The 18,242-nt window shown below is 44.1% G+C and overlaps 1 protein-coding gene across 4 annotated transcripts in view; it reads left to right on the forward strand.

The window, feature by feature from the left end:
- The window catches only part of ABCG2 (ATP binding cassette subfamily G member 2 (Junior blood group)), a 68,635-nt gene that overhangs the window by 21,573 nt on the left and 28,820 nt on the right, over positions 1-18,242 (forward strand). For 3 of the 4 annotated variants that reach the window (XM_023513362.1, XM_023513361.1, XM_023513360.1), the window contains exons 2-6: positions 2,759-2,981; positions 12,387-12,446; positions 13,599-13,713; positions 14,477-14,629; positions 16,374-16,531. In XM_023513362.1, coding sequence (XP_023369130.1) covers positions 2,779-2,981; positions 12,387-12,446; positions 13,599-13,713; positions 14,477-14,629; positions 16,374-16,531 — 689 coding nt within the window. In that variant the 5' untranslated portion in view covers positions 2,759-2,778. Of the gene's footprint in view, positions 1-1,887; positions 1,964-2,758; positions 2,982-12,386; positions 12,447-13,598; positions 13,714-14,476; positions 14,630-16,373; positions 16,532-18,242 lie in introns of those variants that run through there. The other variant, XM_003790022.3, reaches the window with a different exon arrangement.

An 18,242-nucleotide genomic window follows, 5' to 3' on the forward strand; every position in this document is an offset into this window, starting at 1 on the left:
CATTGTTGTTTGGTGGGCCCAGACTGGATTCGAACCCGCCACCTTAGGTATATGTGGCTGGTGCCTTAGCCACTTGAGCCACAGGCGCCGAGCCTGGTTCTCAGTTTTTAACAAAAGTTCACTTGTCTCTGAGCCCTTGAACTGTTTTTTTCCTTCTTCTTACTCACCACTGTACTAACATGGAGTCCTTGAACTTTTGATGTACTTTCTACCATTCCAGGCCCCACCCCTTTCTCCAAAGGTGTCTCCTGGTTTTATGCAGTAGTCCTTGCTTCATACATGCCTTCCCTCCCCCTGCATCCTCCACAAGCAGAGTGGCCACTTCAAAACTCTGGCTTCTTATTGACCAGGCAGCCGATGTTATCTCTTTCTTTTTTTTTTTTTTTTTTTTAAAGACAGAGTCTCTCTTTATTGTGGCATCACAGCTCACGGCAACCTCTAACTCCTGGGCTTAGGTGGTTCTCTTGCCTTAGCCTCCAGAGTAGCTGGGACTACAGGTGCCTGCCACAACGCCTGGCTATTTTTTTGTTGCAGTTTGACGGTGCCGGGTTTGAAACCACCGCCTTTGGTATATGGGGCCAGCGCCCTACCCCCTGACCCACACACAGGCGCTGCCTATGGTATCTCTATCTGCCTATTCCTGCCTGGTTTCCCAGATCACTATTGCAAGGAGGTGGGGCTCTAGAGAACCTCAGCAGTCTGAATCTGGAGCTAATTACTGAGCAGCCTTTGGACCCGACACAGAATCAACACTGGACTCTTCAGGGTGGATCTGTCACAGTAGAGATAACAGGACAGCTCATAGATCAATATAATACATTTTAAATGCAGATTAAAATTCAGATTTTTTGTGTTTGGGGTTTTTTTTTCCCCTTGGTAAGTTTGTAGCCATCACCCGGAGGGCCCCTATCTCCTGGGACTGTAATTTCTTGACTTTAACCTCAGTAAGCAGTTTAAGGAGGTATGCATTTAAGCAGCATGCCCTATGGCTGTGAGGTAGAGTGCCCCTCTCCCTGTGTTAGTGTCATCTCTAGGAAAACAATGAGGGTAGGGCCCAGAATTCCTAACTTGAGGCTGCCTTGGCTTCTACCAATATGTGTCGTAGTTATAACTGGGGAGGTGGCTGGCTGAGGACTTTGGACTCTGTGTACTTTTCTTACCTATCTATGTGTGGCTTTCATTGTATGAAAACTTTAAGTTCTATGTACTACTAAGAGTGGGCTATACAATTAAGAGTATGGTGAAGAGTAAAAAAATAGAGAAAACACTGTATTTTTAATATAGATTATTATTTTTATAATAGATTACCAATATATATTGAATATAAATGTTTACTCTTTTCAAAAAAGTAAAAATGCATCCTTACTCACTAGAAAACAAGAAAGGCCAGGCACGGTGGCTCTCACTTGTAATCTTAGCACTCTGGGAGGCCCAGGCAGGCGGATCACCTCAGCTCAGGAGTTGCAGACCAGCCTGAGCAAGAGCAAGACCATATCCCTACCAAAAATAGAAAAACTAGCTGGTGGGGTGGCAGGTGCCTTTAGTCCCAACTACTCAGGAGGCTGAAGCAAGAGGATTGCTTGAGCCAAAGAGTTTGAAGTTGCCATAAGCTCTGTAGCACTCTACCCAGGGCAACAGAGTGAGACTCTGTCTCAAAAAATAAATGAAAAATAAAAACAAAAATTAAAATTAAGGAAGAGAGAAATGATAAAGGTAGACCAGTAGGAAATCAACAAGTGAAAGGGAAAAACAAACTTCAGTGTACAAAGGCCTTGGGTGTTGTTTGAAAAGGACTTTCCAATTGGCTAAGAATTATACTCTGGCCAGATAACAGGAGTAGGCTGGGTTCAGGTTGTAAAGCCATTGAAGGCTTTTTATTTATGGTCTTCGCTGGGGATCTAGGCCACAGAGATAAAAACCCTATTAGAATGATCAGGAACTCTGGAAGGAAAGAAATGGCAAGGTGGGAAGCAGAAGGTTCTAGGGAAATCTAAATAGGATTTGGGTATCTTTTCTTTGTAAAAGGAAGATGGTGCCATCTGCTGTGAGTAACACATCTGACCAGAAAGCTTCTGAGCACAGGGAAAGATTAATGTTCACTTGAAGGCAGTTGTTACTGGAGACCCCTAAACCCTGCAGCATAACATGTTAACCAAATGGTAGAAACTTTGAGGTTAGTCTGGTGCTGAGAGGTTATATTTTCTTTATTTTTAAATCCTCACTGTATATTTTTTGTTTTGTCCTAGAGTAAGTGCGTTGTGCCTTACGGGTGTTAGAATTCAAGTTTTCTTTCGTTCTTTTTTTTTTTTACAATATGCTTCAGCTGGGTGGTGTTCCGTGGTTATTTGATCTGATCACTTGGTTTATGACTGAAGAATTATTAAGGCCCTGCAGCTGCCTGAGGAAGATGGTCAGAATCCTAGCTGTCACAAAAAAGAAAGAAATGTATTCTGTTATATATTACAGAAATGTATTCTGTGGAATATATTACACTGACTTTTAGATGCAAAAGCAACATTGTTTTTCTGGGTTTAATCTCTTGGTAATGAAGTGTAAGTCTTTTTATGTATTGGTATATTCCATTTTCTAGTATTATTGAGAGTTTGCACCTATATTTAAAGAGATTAGCATACCCTAGTATAGTATATACCATGTCATTAGCTAATGTATATAGTGTGCAGATATCTGCAAATATTATTTAGTGTTTGTAATCTCATTTATCTGGACTGTCAACTTACTGTTGCTTTTCCCTCTACAGAAAAGGCAGAAACCCTCCAGATGTCTTCTAGTAATGCCGAAGTTTATATCCCAATGTCACAAAGTAACCCCAATGGCCTACCCGGGACGACCTCCAACGACCTGAAGACAGCCATGGAGGGAGCCGTGTTAAGTTTCCATAACATCTGCTATCGAGTAAAATTGAAGAGTGGCTTTCTACATGGTCGAAAAACAGTTGAAAAAGAAATACTATCAAATATCAAGTATGTGCCCTGAACTTTATAAAAGACAGCTTTATTGCCTACGGTGAACTTCACAGATTTTTGTCTATTACTGGTAAAGCCGCTATGAACATTTGTGTACAAGTCTTCGTACAGATATACAAACATGCTTTGATTTCTTTTGGCTAAACTAGGACTGTGATGATCAGGTCAGTTGGTGTGTGTATGTTTGACTCTCAGAGGAACTGCCAAGCAGTTTTTACTATACCATGTGCCTCAACTTTTGCTTGAGAAACTAAATATTTAATGTTTGTCATTTAGTTTTTCTTGTGGTTTGGTGGAAAGAAGCCTAGCTGTATTTGATTCGCTGCTTTTTGATCTTGGGGGATATGACTGTGGCCTCCAAGCCTCAGTATTCTCATCTATGAAATGGGAGACCTGTGGGGTACCTTCCAAGGCAGACACTTTATTAGGTACTTGCGTGTTTTAAATCTCCTTTGTGTTCTAGAAGAGGCATCCTCAAACTATGGCCCTTAGGCCACATGCAGCTGGCCTAGGACACTTATCTGGCTCGCTGGGTGTTTTTGTTGCCGCTGCCTGTCCTGCTTGGCAGCCAACTCGTCCCGGGGCCTGCAGTCTGCCCTCCAACAGTCTGAGGGACAGTGAACTGGCCCCCTGTTTAAAAAGTTTGAGGACCCCTGTTCTAGAGGCAAGGAGGTTGAGCAGCACCTGTGGCTCAAAAGGGTAGGGCACTGGCCCCATATGCCGAAGGTGGCAGGTTCAAACCCAGCCGTGGCGCCCCCCCCCCAAAAAAAAATTAGAAGCAGGGAGGTTGAAATGACAATAGATGGTGAAAGTACTTTGTCGTTCAAATACACTTCTTGTAACCAGTCAATGCTTTCCCTCTGTTAGGTAAGCAGAAAATGTTTCATTATAAGACAACTAGGATTTAGCTTGTGTAATCAAAGTTCAGAGTGGTGGCAATTTAGGATCCAAATCAGTGCATTAATAATTTGAAAGCCCCTGGTAATTGATTTTTCATTCTTTTCATGTAGCATTGAATTTATCACATGACAAAATGAGGGCAGAGGGAGAAGAGCATCTCTTTGGAACCTGCTCCTCCCAGAATCTTTTATTTCACAGATGTTAGCCATTAGGATTGTTAGTGTTTTTCTGGGTTCTAGATAACTGGACCTGATTCATCCGCTCTGTGATGTGGTGGTTGAATTTAGATTTGTTCAGACAGCGTGGCCTATGTGTTTTGGTGGTTTTGTTTAATGGGGAGAATATTTACTCCTAGACAAAGCTAGCAACTTTTTCTGACTCTTCAAGGCTGGAGGAGTGGTTTTAAAAGGACACTTTGTCCCAGGGTGGCTATAAACTTGTAAGGAATCAGGTGTTTTTCATGTTTTCTTGATGTTTTTTATGGGACTGTGTTTTTTTTTCTGTAAATAGGAGCCAATCCTTTTTGGAAGACAAGGAAACTACAAGACAGGAGAGGAAATTTGGGGGTGGGGGTGGGAGAGAAACATGGGGAGCCCGAGACTTGACTGGGCTGATGCCTGGAGCCGGGCAGGACTAGAACCTTCTCTGAATAGCAGCACCTGCTGTCATGACTGCTTCCTTGTTGCTTTCTTGTGTAGGTTAAGAACCTCCCCCCATGAGAAGATAAGGACAGGAACAGTGAGGCAAAGCTTGCATCTTTTGTCTCGTGCTTAGCTTTTTGTGAAAGAGAATACTCAGGAAAATGGCGGCCCCATCAGATTCTGTGCTGAGAGAGTTGGAATAGGTAACATGGAAGTCATTTGTGGAAACTGAATATATTTACACTGGATACCGTGTGAGGATGCAATTATCTTACTCATCTTTTAAAGCTGGTAGATTAGTAAATTGATAACACTGTAAGTCTCATCTGCTCAAGGCTTCATGATGTTTTTTATGGTCAGGTGGTTTATATGTATTTCAGCAAGGATGAGCTTATCTTTGCATGCATTCCCGGACTCAGAAAAATGCAGTCACATGTCGCAGATCTTTCAGACGTTATAGTTGACAGGAGACCAAGGGCTGGTGTTCTCGCTCACTTACATTTCTGGTTTAGACATCGCCGAGACGGGTCATACGTTTTTTGGTTGTAGTTTTCCGGTCATTCTCCTATTTTCTGGCTTCAAGTAGTTTCTAGAGCAGGGGACAGGTTGCTCTCTTATATCTTATTTATGTTTTTTTTTTAATTTTCTGAGACAGAGTCTCACTTTGTCACCCTTGGTAGAGTGCTGTGGTGTCACAGCTCACAGCAACCTTAAACTCTTGGACTTGAGCAATTCTCTTGCCTCAGCCTCCTGAGTAGCTATGGCTATAGGTGTGCCTCACAACACCGGGCTAGTTTTTCTTTTTTTTGAGACTGAGTCTCACTCTGTTGCCCTGTGTAGAGGGTCATAGTTCACAGCAACCTCAAACTCTTAGGCTTGAGCAACCCTGTTGCCTCAGCCTCCTAAGTAGCTGGGACTACAGGCATGCACCACAATGCCCAATGGGATTTTCTATTTTTTAGTAGAGATGTGGTCTCACTCTTGCCCAGGCTAGTCTGGAACTCCCGAACTCAACCAATCCACCCGCCTCTGCCTCCAGAGTGCTAGGATTACAGGCATAAGCTCCCACACCCAGTGTCACTTATCTTATTTTTGATGCATATTTGATAGCCACCATCACCATTCAAGTAATAACTGTATTCCCAGAAAACTAACGAGATCTCCATTGTTGTTTTTACTTTGGACATTTTATAATCTCACTTCTAGAACTAAGTAACTATAACCTGATGTCTTCTGTGGGGACGGGGAAGAAGATAAAACAAACTCTGACCATGAGAATTCAAAAAGGTGTGGTTCTGTTACCTTAGGAAAAATCTTTCTGTTATGAGTCATCTGGCTCCATACCCAGGATTTGAGCTTTCCCTCATCAGTGCTGAAGATCTATGGAAAAAACTGTCCGAGCAGCGCCTATGGCTCAAAGCAGTAGGGCACTGGCCCCATATGCTGGAGGTGGTGGGTGGGTTCAAAACCAGCCCTGGCCAAAAACTGCAAAAAACAAACAAACAAAAAAAAAACTGTCCATACCAGTAGATGTATGGATGGCCTAGAATCGTCAGGGTAATTCATTATACTGATTGGGGAATTTTTTTTTTTTTTTTTTTTTTTTTGAGACAGAGCCTCAAGCTGTCCCCCTGGGTAGAGTGCCGTGGCATTACAGCTCACAGCAACCTCCAACTCCTGGGCTCAAGCGAGTCTCCTGCCTCCGCCTCCCAAGTAGCTGGGACCACAGGCGCCCGTCACAACGCCCGGCCATTTTTTGGTTGCAGCCGTCATTGTTGTTTGGCGGGTCCGGGCTGGGGATTCGAACCCGCCACCTTAGGTGTATGTGGCTGGCGCCTTAGCCGGTTGAGCTATAGGCGCCGAGCCCTGATTGGGGAATTTTTATTTGCTAATTTATTTTGACATGATTTCTAATTTAAATCTTGCAGAAACATAACCCCTTCCCCCAAGTTCCCCGGCTGGGATATTTCACTGCAGTTGCCCCCATCAGTCCCTCTTTTTCTGTTCCCTTTGTCATTAGCATCCTTCTGAACTGTTAGAAAGCAGGTGTATGCGTAGTGCTCCTTTATCCCCACCTGCTCCAAGATGTAGTTTCCAGAAATGAAGACCTTCTCTTACATGACCTCTCCATTGTGGTCTGGGAGAAGCTGAGGGAAATGTTTTCCCACACTGAGGGAGAGGATGGTCTTCGGGGCCGGCTGGTCTACCACACTCCCGATGTAGCTGGCTGACCACAGCAGGGGTCTCTTCTTTTTTGAGGCAGAGTCTTATTCTTTCACTCTGGGTAGAGTGCTGTGGTATCCCCGTAGCTCACAGCAACCTTAAACTCCTGGGTTCAAGTGATCCTCCTGCCTCAGGCTTCCGAGTAACTGGAACTATAAGTGCCTGCCAAAGCGACCAGCTATTTTTTCTATTTTTAGGAGAGGTGAGGTCTCGCTCTTGCTCAGGCTGGTCTGGAAGTCCTGAGCTCAAAGAATCCTCCCTCCTTGGCCTCCCAGAGCGCCAGGATCACAGGCCTGAGCCACCGTGCACGGCCTAACAGTGTGTCTCTTCAGTCTTATCTAACCTGGTATTTTCTTGTCCCATCTCAGCCCAGGTAATTACGATTGATCACCTGGTTATGTCGTCTGTCAACTTTTACCATCATGTCCCCATTTGCCCCTTTGTAACTGGTTACTATTATGAGGGGAGATAAACTGGCGTCATTCCCGAGTCCTATTCCACGTTAAACTTATGGGCTTCAGCACTGATCTCCTGCCTGAGTCACCCACACTATGTGAAGGTTGCCAAAGGTGATTTTCTGTTTTGTCTTCGCTTAATTTGCATTTTACTAAAAGGAAAAAGCTGGCTGGGTGCAGTGGCTCAGGCCTATAATCTTAGTGCTCTGGGAGGCCAAGGCGGGAGGATCCCTTAACCTCAGGAGTTTAAGACCAACCTGAGGAAGAGCGCAACCCCATCTCTACTAAAAATAGAAAAAAAATTAGCTTCGTGTTGTGGCAGGCTCCTGTAGTCCCAGCTACTTGGGAGGCTGAGTCAGGAGGATCGGTTGAACCCCAGAGTCTGAGGTTGCTGTGAGTTAGGGGGACAGAGCGAGACTCTTACCTCCATGATCAGTTATGGAGTCATACTTAGTAGCATCCAATAGCAATTCCTTATTAGTATTTATCTCTTTCCGACTTGATCAGTGGGAGACTTTTCCAAGAAGGTTCTTCTTTCTCTTTCTTCCTTTCTCATTCCCTTGACATGCTCTTCATTCTTTCAAGGATTTCCTTGGCATAACGAGAAGTTTCACACTCACCGTTTACTCAGCTTGCCTCAGCTCTGAAAGCAGCCATTTACGTTCATGGAGGACGGCATTTACAAAGCCACGGTCTGGGTGATTGCTGTGTTCATTGCTGCTGGCATGTCATTGCCTCTGGGCTTTCTCAGTGGACAGGCCTAATGAGTACACACATGCCCGTATGTATAGGCCTATGTATCACATACAGGCATAACTTTTTTCTTTGAGACAGAATTCTGTTCTGTCACCTGAGCTGAAGTGTGGTGGCACCATCACAGCTCACTACAACCCCTACTCCTGGACTCAAGTGATCCTCCCACCTCAGCTTCCTGAGTAGCTGGTACTATAGGTGTGTGCCACCTCTCCACTCCTAAGTTTTCTATTTTTTTGTAGAGATGGGCTCTCGCTTTGTTCCTCAGGCTGGTCTCAAACTCCTGGCTTTAAGTAATCCTCTTGTCTTAGCCTCCCAAAGGGCTAGGATTATACTGGTGGCCATAAAGTTTGTGTGCAGTTTAAAATCCTGTGCAATTTAAAATTGCACACGAACTTTATGGCCACCCTGTATGTAGGTGTGAGCCACCATACTTGGCCCTCAGTTTTTAAAAATATGTATATTTTAGAGGTAGAGTCTTGCTCTATTGCCTAGGCTAGAATGTAGTGGCATCATCATAGGTCACTTCAATCTCAAACTCCTAGGCTCAAGTGAATCTCCCACATTGGCCTCAAAGTGCTGGGGCAACAGGCATGACCCATTGTGCCTAATCACATCTAACTTTTTTTTGGACCTGCAAAAAGTCAGGGAGAGAGGATCTAGAGAAGTGGTGGTGGCCACTCCACAGCACCCTGGGAGGAGCTATTTTTCTTTTTCTTTTTTTTGCAGTTTTTGGCCAGGGCTGGGTTTGAGCCTGCCACCTCTGGCATATGGGGCCAGCACCCTACTCCTTTGAGCCATAGGCGCTGCCCAGGAGATATTTTTCTATAGCTGGCTGTGTACATAGGTTAAAAGCCATGACATCTCACCAATATCTCCCATTCCGTTCTAATGGGAGGATTCTAAAGAATCCTAGGATTCTTTCCACGTTCCCATGTTTGTAAACTTTCCTCAATAAGTGAAAAACCTGGCTCACATTATCCTTGATATACTTACTATCTGTTCCATTTTCTTCTTCCCTAGTATAAGCCATCCCCCCCTTGCCAGCCTGTGTTCCTGGGTGCTGGTGTCGCTGCTCCTACACGCAGAACTTTCATCATTCCCCTACTGAGAAAGTCAGAGGAAGGAAAAGTCCGATAGAAATGACTGGCATATGGAATGACAAATCGGGGGTGTTACTAAGTGTTCTTTCCAGAAAACTTTCCAGATAGTTTTCTTTCAGGGAGTTGTTCCCTACTTCTTGACTTCTGATTTTTATTTAAAAAAATTTTTTTTGTCTTCTTTAGAAGTATTTCCTACTTATAAAAATGTAGCACCAAATTTTGACTGCCTACTAGGTATAGGGTATTGCAAAGATGTTATGGACACAGAGTCCTCTGTTCTCAGAAATCTTATAGCCTCATGGGGGATTCAGAAACTAGGGCATATTCACTGTTGTTCTGCTGGAAGGATGAAAAGGCAGGACGGGAGGTCTAACCCTAAATTGAAGGACTGGGGGATGGAGACTGAGAGTGAAGATTGTTCCCGTGTGTGTATGGGGAGGGTGGGGGGCATGGAGGCAGCATTGACCTCTCTTGTATGTAGACAAAATAAGACCAACGGATGGGCCACTGTCCACTAAAATGTAATAGACAGGCACCCTTCAGGTAACTTCCATCCCATGTGTTCAGTACTCATTATTCACTGTTGTAGACTACTGCATTGTGTGTTATGGGCAGGAAGTGGAAATAGTATGACACACTTTTTGTTGGCAGGTCTTTACAGTGTAGTGAGGGATGCAGATGCTGGAAACAGTGAATGGGAGTGGGGGATGCAGCTTAAGGGCTAATAGAAGTGGGGCAGGGAGGCTGGGGAGACCAGTGAATTGTATGCACAGACTAGAACAGTGGTCGGCAGACTCTTAAGCATTTTCAGCTTTGTGGGCCGTGCATCTGTGCTGCAGCTATTCCATTCGGTGCAGCACCAAAGCGGCCATCCACAGTACGTCCGCAGAGGAGCGTGAATGACTCTGTTCCAATGACCCTTTGTTTATGGAAAGAGAAAACCGGTGGACCAGGATGTAAACTCCACAGGGTGAGGGCTTTGATTTTTGTCCAAATGTTTTCATTGCTATCCTGTGTCCTGAAGAATATCGTGTGCATACACAGTAGACATTTGAAAACTATGTTGACCGAATGGAGTTGGAATTAGCCACTGCTTCAAAGTAGAGCTCTGGGCATTTGTGCTTGTCTGTTATTACTGTTTTCTGTAACACTCATGTTTGCTGCCAAAGTAAGCCAGGCTCTTTTGTGTAAGAGTGTTCATGTTCACGTTTGGGTTAATCATTCATGATTACTTGGTCTTTATTTGAATAGGTATTTTTAAAACCTGGGAAGATTCTCTGACAATGGAATAACAAGCTTTTTAATGGTCATTTTGGAAGATGTAATTAGGTAGCTCTTAATAAAGAAGATGCATCAGGAGCTTTGGATGAACGGACCTTGGAAGTTCACCCAGTCACGAGTGTGCCTTTTGACCTTAGAGGGAGAAGGTCACTCAAGGAATATGAAATATGTCTGTTACAACTTGCTCCTGGCTTACCCGCATTTCTCTCTGTTTTTTTTTTTTTTCTTTTTGAGACAGTCTCACTCTGTCACCCTGGGTGTGAGTGCTGTTCACATTAGCTGATAGCAACCTCAAACTCTTGGGCTGAAGTGATTTTCCCACCTCAGCTTCCCAAGTAGCTAGGACTACAGGCACCTGCACAAGTCCTGGCTAAATTTTCTATTTTTAGTAGAAATGGGGGGTCTCATTTTTGTTCAGGCTGGTCTTAAAGCTCCTGAGCTCAAACAATCTGCCCATCTTGGCCTCCCAGAGTGTTAAGATTCCAGGTGCAAACCAGTACACCTAGCTTGGTTACCTGAATTTCACTGTATTCATCCCGTGTGTCAAGGAGAGGTCTCTGGGTTCAGGGACGACAGGCAGTAGTGAATGCCCAGATCCTTCTTTATTTAAATACCACGGTGTGCTGCTTTGTGGATTGTACAGGGTCATAACATTGACCTCTTAGGTAATCACTATCTGAGAATGAAATAATCTTTGGGTTTAACCTTCTATTTGGAATAGAGACTACTTTCTCTGTGGAATGCATTTTGACTTTGCCAGTTCTAAAGAGAGACTGGCATAGAATCGGGATTTTGGAAGGACTGCGTCAGGCTGCTGTTCCATCCTGTAGCTGCAGGGGCCCTCCCCTGAGTCCTTCTCCTTTCTGCTTACTGATCTAGCTGTTACCTTTATGATAAAATCAAACTGTTTGCCTTCTTCTTGGATCTCAGCACAGTCAACACTGCTGTCATTTTTTCCATTTTCTGCCGTAATTTTTTCCATTTTCCTATTTCCTCTGTGATTTTCAACCCTTGTGCCACGGCACATTTTAGGCATGCCTTGAAAAATTTTAAAGACCATTAATTAAATTATTTTTGAAAGAAGTTCAAAGCACAGTATATATATAGATCAACATAATTTAAGTGTACCGTGAGATTAAAAGGTTGAAAACACTGCCCTGTGTGAATGGTCACTACCCTCCAAGTCCAGACATCCACTTTGTTTGTTTGGGATGTGCTTGTTAGTCTGCCCCGTGTCTATGAATTCTGTAAGGACATTCCCCACCAAAGTGATGCGTCTTGCTTCTAAACTGAGAATTTTATAGTCCAGTTATCTTACACGTAACAAGGAAGAGAATGATTTATCCTGAGGATGTATGTTTTATCCTTCCAGTTCAATTAAGACCCTTTTTTTTCTTAATCAGTTAAGAACTATGATTTTTTTTTTTTATCCTGATGTGCTTTATTCTGGCCTGCAGACTTCTGTTTAAGAGGTGTTTCTTGGTCTGATTGGATTTTCATAGTGCAAACACTTCTGCTGGTATTCTGTAAATCAGTGGGCGGTAATTACTGTAGAACATGACCAGGTAGCAGGTGAGACTACTTACAGGTACAGTACTGATCACTGGGCATCACACAGAGCCTGTCTTGCACCCGGCAGAGTAATGAAGTAAGACGAGCAAGTGTATCAGTGGTGCTTCATGAGAATCTGTTCTTATTTCAAGGACCTTTGAATGTTGGATATGTGTCATTTTCCAAAAAGTGTAAGTGGGTTAGAGAATAAGTGAAAGGAATTTAGAGAGACCCGAGCCTTTTTTCTTAAAGGTCCTGACTAGTGATTAACATCCTTTGTATATTACACTTCTCTTCATCTTTTTTTTCTTTACCAATTTGTTTGTGCCTATTTTTCTGCCTTATAATTTCATCAACTTACACTGAACGTATTCCATGTGGATCTTAAATTTTGCTTCTAATTCTTAGCAAGCATATACATCTATGAACAGATCCTGAATTAGTAGAACCCAATTGAAAGTGGAATAGTAAATCAGTGTATTTTTGTGTTTACAGTGGGATCATGAAACCTGGCCTCAATGCCATTCTGGGACCCACAGGTGGAGGCAAATCTTCGTAAGTATGACAGATTATATGCCAGCTTTTTCTGGGAGGATTTAGTGTTCTTTTAAAAATCACTTTTTGTGCACATGTATCTGTTGAGCATTTGCTAGTCTAGTTCTAGGCATCATGGGTAACTTGCAGGTGTGCTAATTTATAGTTATGTCCTAAGGACCAGGAAGTTGTGTGAGGTCAGCTCCTCTAATAGGGCCCGATGCACTGATTAGCACCCAGCAGTTGACCGTGTTGTGGGGAGATGGAGCAGAAGGTGTAAGTGAAGACACGAGTTCTAGATGAAAGAGCATATTGCCCTTGTGGGGACCACCAAGGTCAGACAGCTGGGAGGGCCATTTGGAAGGTCCATTTTCTATGTTTGGGAGCCTTATTGAGGCATAAATTTAAAAAGGAAGGTGGGGTGGCTCGGCACCTATAGCTCAACGGTTGGGGCGCCGGCCACATATACCAGGTCTGGTGGGTTCAAACCCTGCCCAGGCCTGCTAAACAATGACAACTACGTTAAAAAAAAAAAAAAAAAGCCTGGTGTCGTGGCAGGTGCCTGTAGTCCCAGCTACATGGAAGGCTGAGGCAAGAGAATCACTTAAGCCTAAGAGTTTGAGGTTGCTGTGAGCTGTGACGCCATGGCACTCTACCAAGGGTGACATAGTGAGACTCTGTCTCAAAAAAAAAAAAAAAACGAAGATAGTTATTATTAAAAAATAAAAAAGAGGATGGAAATTTAAAGATATTATGATTTGAGTTCAACTGTAGAATTTCTTGAGCAGTTAATCGTCTAACTTGAGCAGAATTTAGATTCAGAATAGCTGGGAGAGGCTCGGCACCTGTGGTTCAAGTGGCTAAGGCACCCCAGCCACATACACCTAAGGTGGCTGGTTCAAATCCAGCCCGGGCCCACCAAACAACAATGATGGCTGCAACCAAAAAATAACCAGGCGTTGTGGCGGGCGCCTGTGGTCCCAGCTACTTGGGAGGTGAAGGCAGGAGACTCACTTGAGCCCAGGAGTTGGAGGTTGCTGTGAGCTATGAAGGCACAGCACTCTACCCAAGGGGATAACTTGAGGCTCTGTCTCAAAAAAAAAGAAACAGAGTAGCTGAGAGATGTAGCTAGTGTTGGAGGAAAACCCCCACAGCATGTGTGTCTTTTTATAGGTTATTAGATGTCTTAGCTGCGAGGAAAGATCCAAGCGGATTATTTGGAGATGTTTTGATAAATGGAGCGCCTCGACCTGCCAATTTCAAATGTAATTCAGGTTACGTGGTACAAGTAAGTAGTTGGGGCTTTCACTTTGGTTTCCTCTGTGTCTGTAGAGGCAAGTGCTTTGGCTGGCAGCTCAGTGTGCCTTCACTCGATCACGTGACACACTTCTAGAACCAGGTTTCTTTCCACTGGCCTTTTAAAGTCTCCTATAAGATTCAGGGTTGTGTTAAGTCAAAAGGCAGGGAGGATCTAGAATATGGCCCTGGTAAGGGTAATGCTGGTTTTCATATCATTTCTGAAAGACGTGACCATCGTCCTTTTTTGCCCGTCCCTCCCTTTCCCACCCCAGCTTACATAGATGTTTTGGCAAATCCTTGTACAAAGTCTGAAAATGTCAGGTAGCCGTCTTCTATCTGGATCAGGGATCCTCAAACTCTTTAAACAGGGGGCCAGTTCACTGTCCCTCAGACCACTGGAGGGCCAGACTGCAGGCCCCAGGATGAGTTGGCTGCTAAGCAGGACAGGCAGTGGCGGCAAAAACACCCAGCAGGCTGGATAAATGTCCTAGGCCAGCTGCATGTGGCCCGCAGGCTGTAGTTTGAGGACGCCTGATCTGGATATACAGATTGCGGGTGGTGGTGGAAATGATTGCATCAGGCTTTGCAGCTGTCTGTATTTGGAATTATTACCACTTGTAGCTGGAAAGTTCATCGTTAGCTAGAACTTTACTTTAGGCCTGTTATTTTTGTGGGTGAAGTTACATATACCAAAGAGTGATGGTTTTAGAGAAGACTTGCTATGTCTTGCTAAAATGCCGTTTTGCCTTAAGGATGACATCGTGATGGGCACTCTGACGGTGAGAGAAAATTTACAGTTCTCAGCAGCTCTTCGACTTCCAACAACTATGACGAGTCATGAAAAAAATGAACGGATTAGCAAGGTCATTCAAGAATTAGGTCTGGTTAAAGTGGCAGATTCCAAGGTAATGTGGAAAGAACTGATAAATACCGTAGTAAATGGGACCTCCTGTGTGTGAACAACATGGCTTCTCTTCAGAGGTTTCCTAAGGTGGATATGGTCAGAAGCAGCTGGTAGCCGGCAATGAGCCTTTAGTTCTGGCTATTTGGGAGGTGGAGGCAGGAGGAGCAGTTGAGCCAGGAGTTCAAGGCCAGACTGGGCAGCACTGGGAGAGTCTGTCTTTTTAAACAAACAAACAAAGACTGCTTTCTGTAACAGTGAAGAAAATGAGTTGTAATATAATATAAACGTGGAAATTAATCTGGAAAACTATCTCCCCGGTGGTTGAATCCTGGAAGTGAAGTGTGGCCGCATGCTGTGTGCTAAGGGGGTCATCACGTGGCCTTTCCCATGGGTGCCCCCGCCCCCGCCCACTGCCTAAGTCACGTCTTGTTTGATATCTTTGCACTAACTTTCCCCTTCCTGTTTTTCACTTCCTTTTAGCCGCTCTCCTTCCAGGGGACTTTGTTCCATTGCTTCTGAGGTACATTTCTGATCAACGGTGGCAATGTCCGATTCTTGCTCTGAATGTTCCACTTTGCTGTAATTTAGCCAGATCGGGATTTATTTCTGATTTGACTCATGTCCACGTTATCTTTCCAGAACAGGGGTCCTCAAACTTTTTAAACTGAGGGCCAGTTCACTGTCCCTCAGACCGCTGGAGGGCCGGACTGTGGGCCTGGGACAAGTTGGCTGCTAAGCAGGACAGGCAGCGGCGGCAAAAACACCCAGCAGGCCGGATAAATGTCCTAGGCGGCCTGCATGTGGCCCGCGGGCCGTAGTTTGAGGACACCTGTTCCAGAGCCTGTCTTTTCTCAGCTTTGTCCTCCATTCATTGGCTGATACTTCCTATGATACTTTCTGACAGCCTTTCATGGAAAATAGATTTTGCTTTATTCTGTATGGAAGAATAACTTTGAGATGCCACCCTCGCCAGTTATTTTTGGTTTGTGAGTGATTGTTGTTATTTTTGCCTTGTTCTGTCTATTTATTTGGTTTTCTCTGTCTGGTGAGCTGCTGTCATTCATTCTGTCTTTCCCTTCAGGCAGCCATTGCCCTCAGTTGCTTGTTTGCATTTCTGAAATTTACTGAAGGCACAGTTATTGATTTAGCCAAATGACTGAAAAATTTTACATTTTATGGCATTTTAAGCATAACAGAAATTACTATAGTAATTATGTGATTATGACATAATTTATGACTACTAATACTATCCCCCAGGTTTCCCATTTGTTAAGCTTAGGTGCAGGGTCAGTTTGGGAAGCTTCATGATGATTGAAAAGCTGATGACATGGTGTGATAGAAAGCAAACTTTCCTGGCTGCCAAGCCCATACTTTGTTTTTCTTAATTGGGCCCCGGTGAGGATCGAACTCGAGACTTTGGGTGCATGGGGCATTAGAAGGCTAATAAATTATAGTGCTTTCACATTTTCCTCTTCCGTTTTTATCTTCTGTTTTTAGACTGTGATTTCACTGTGTCAGAGCTCTATCTTTTAGCGTTCTAACCTTCAAACTGAATAGTCGACTTGATGAAGAACTTCTGTAACCATTAACAGCCCTGGGCTTTGTATCAGCTCTGCCCTGAGCCTAGGTTTACTCATCTGACAAAAGAGAAGCCTACTTTTCCTCTCAGGGATGGCACATGTTAGGAGCTCACCAACAGTAGTGACTGGGTGTTCCTATTGATAATGACAATATTTGCATTTTAGGTTGGAACTCAGTTTATCCGTGGGGTGTCAGGAGGAGAAAGAAAAAGGACGAGTATAGGAATGGAGCTGATTACTGATCCTTCCATCTTGTTCTTGGATGAGCCCACGACTGGCTTAGACTCAAGCACAGCCAACGCTGTCCTTCTGCTCCTGAAAAGGTAAACACTGTGGTCACCTTGTTCTTCCTTTAGCATCTGATTGCCGCTGTGTTCCAGATATTCCTGGCGGAGGGCATTCAGATATGATCAAAACAATTTCTTCCTTCTTTGTTGGAGGGAAACAATAAATGATAAGTGTTATCAAGAACCATGAAACAGGTAAGAGTGTAGGAAGGGATGGCTGTGGCGGAGGTGGGGTGCTGTTTCCCATGGCAGGATGTCCGGAAGGACCTCATGGATGTGGCGTGTGAGCTGGGCGAGAGTGAGTGAGATGTGGACATCTGGGAGAAGAGTTCTGGTAGGAAGGAACAGCCAGTGGCCCCGAGGTCTGATGTGTGTAGAACATCAAAGAAGCCAGAGGGACTAGAACCGTGAAGGGGGTATGAGGATTGGATGGTGTATTAGTGAGCTTGGGCTGTGAACACCACTACAGACTGGGCGGCTTAACACCAGAACTTTCTGATTGATGGCTCTGGAGGCTAGAAGTCTGAGGTCAGGTGTCAGCAGTACTGTTCCTTCTGAGCCCTCTCTTCCTAGGCCTGTGCATGGAAGGGAGGGCCGTCTTCTCCTGCGTCTTCACTTCCCTTCTCCTCTGTGTGTGTTTGTGTCCCAATCCCTTTTGATAAGGACACTGGTCACGTTGAGACCTACCCAATGCCGTTTAACCTTAATTACCTTTCCTTAGAAATCTAAGCAAGCAACTTAGAGCAATGACTGCCTGAAGGTAAAGATAGAATGAATAGTTGACTTGATGAAGAACTTATGTAACTATTGATATTATATAACTATTGTAACTATTATGAAATACTGTAAATTCATAATAGCTATTCAGTAGTTATGAAGAACTATTACAAAATTACCGTTTTTCCCTTTGTAATTGATTGGTATCTGGTGGAGGAAGTAATCAGCTGTTCTGCCTGTCTTCCCTTCCTTACTAAAAATATAAAATCAAATAAATAAACAGAACCAAAGTAAGAAAAAAAAAGTTAAAACACACAGACACAGACAACACCCCTGAGGTGCTGGGGGTTGGGCTTCAGCATAAGAATTTTGGGGGGAGACACTTCAGACCTTAATAGGACAGGATGTGAGATGGAGTTGGGTTGGTGGCAGATTCTGTAGCCCTTGTCGGGCACTGTAAGGACCATGGCTTTTGTTGTTACTAGGTGATGTGGGAAGGTTTTTGAGAGTTTCAGAACAGAGTAGTGACAGCTGTGTAATTGAGCAAGCGTGAATGCAAGGAATCCAGTCAGGTGACTGTAATTGCTTGGTCGAGGTACAGTGGTGCTTTAATGAGGATGGCAGTGGCCGGGGATGAGAAGTGGGTGGGTTCGGTATCTATTTGGAAAATAAGACCAATAGGATTAGATCACAACTTGGATATAAGATGTTATTATTGAAAGGATGATTGTTAAGATGGAAAGAGATGACGTATCCTTTTGTTAAGACATGGGAGGAAACATTTATAGAAGGAATTTCAAAAGCTGAGTCTTGGGCATCTTTAAAATTAATTTTTAAAAGGGATCAAACTTGGCTCGGTGCCTGTGGCTCAAGCGGCTAAGGCGCCAGCCACATACACTTAAGGTGGCGGGTTCGAATCCCCAGCCTGGGCCCGCCAAACAACGATGGCTGCAACCAAAAAATGGCCAGGCGTTGTGGCGGGCACCTGTAGTCCCAGCTACTTGGGAGGCTAAGGCAGGAGACTCGTTTG

The sequence above is a fragment of the Otolemur garnettii genome, unplaced genomic scaffold (assembly GCF_000181295.1).
Source record: "Otolemur garnettii isolate 467f Iridium unplaced genomic scaffold, OtoGar3 scaffold00039, whole genome shotgun sequence".
NCBI classification, from domain to species: domain Eukaryota; kingdom Metazoa; phylum Chordata; class Mammalia; order Primates; family Galagidae; genus Otolemur; species Otolemur garnettii.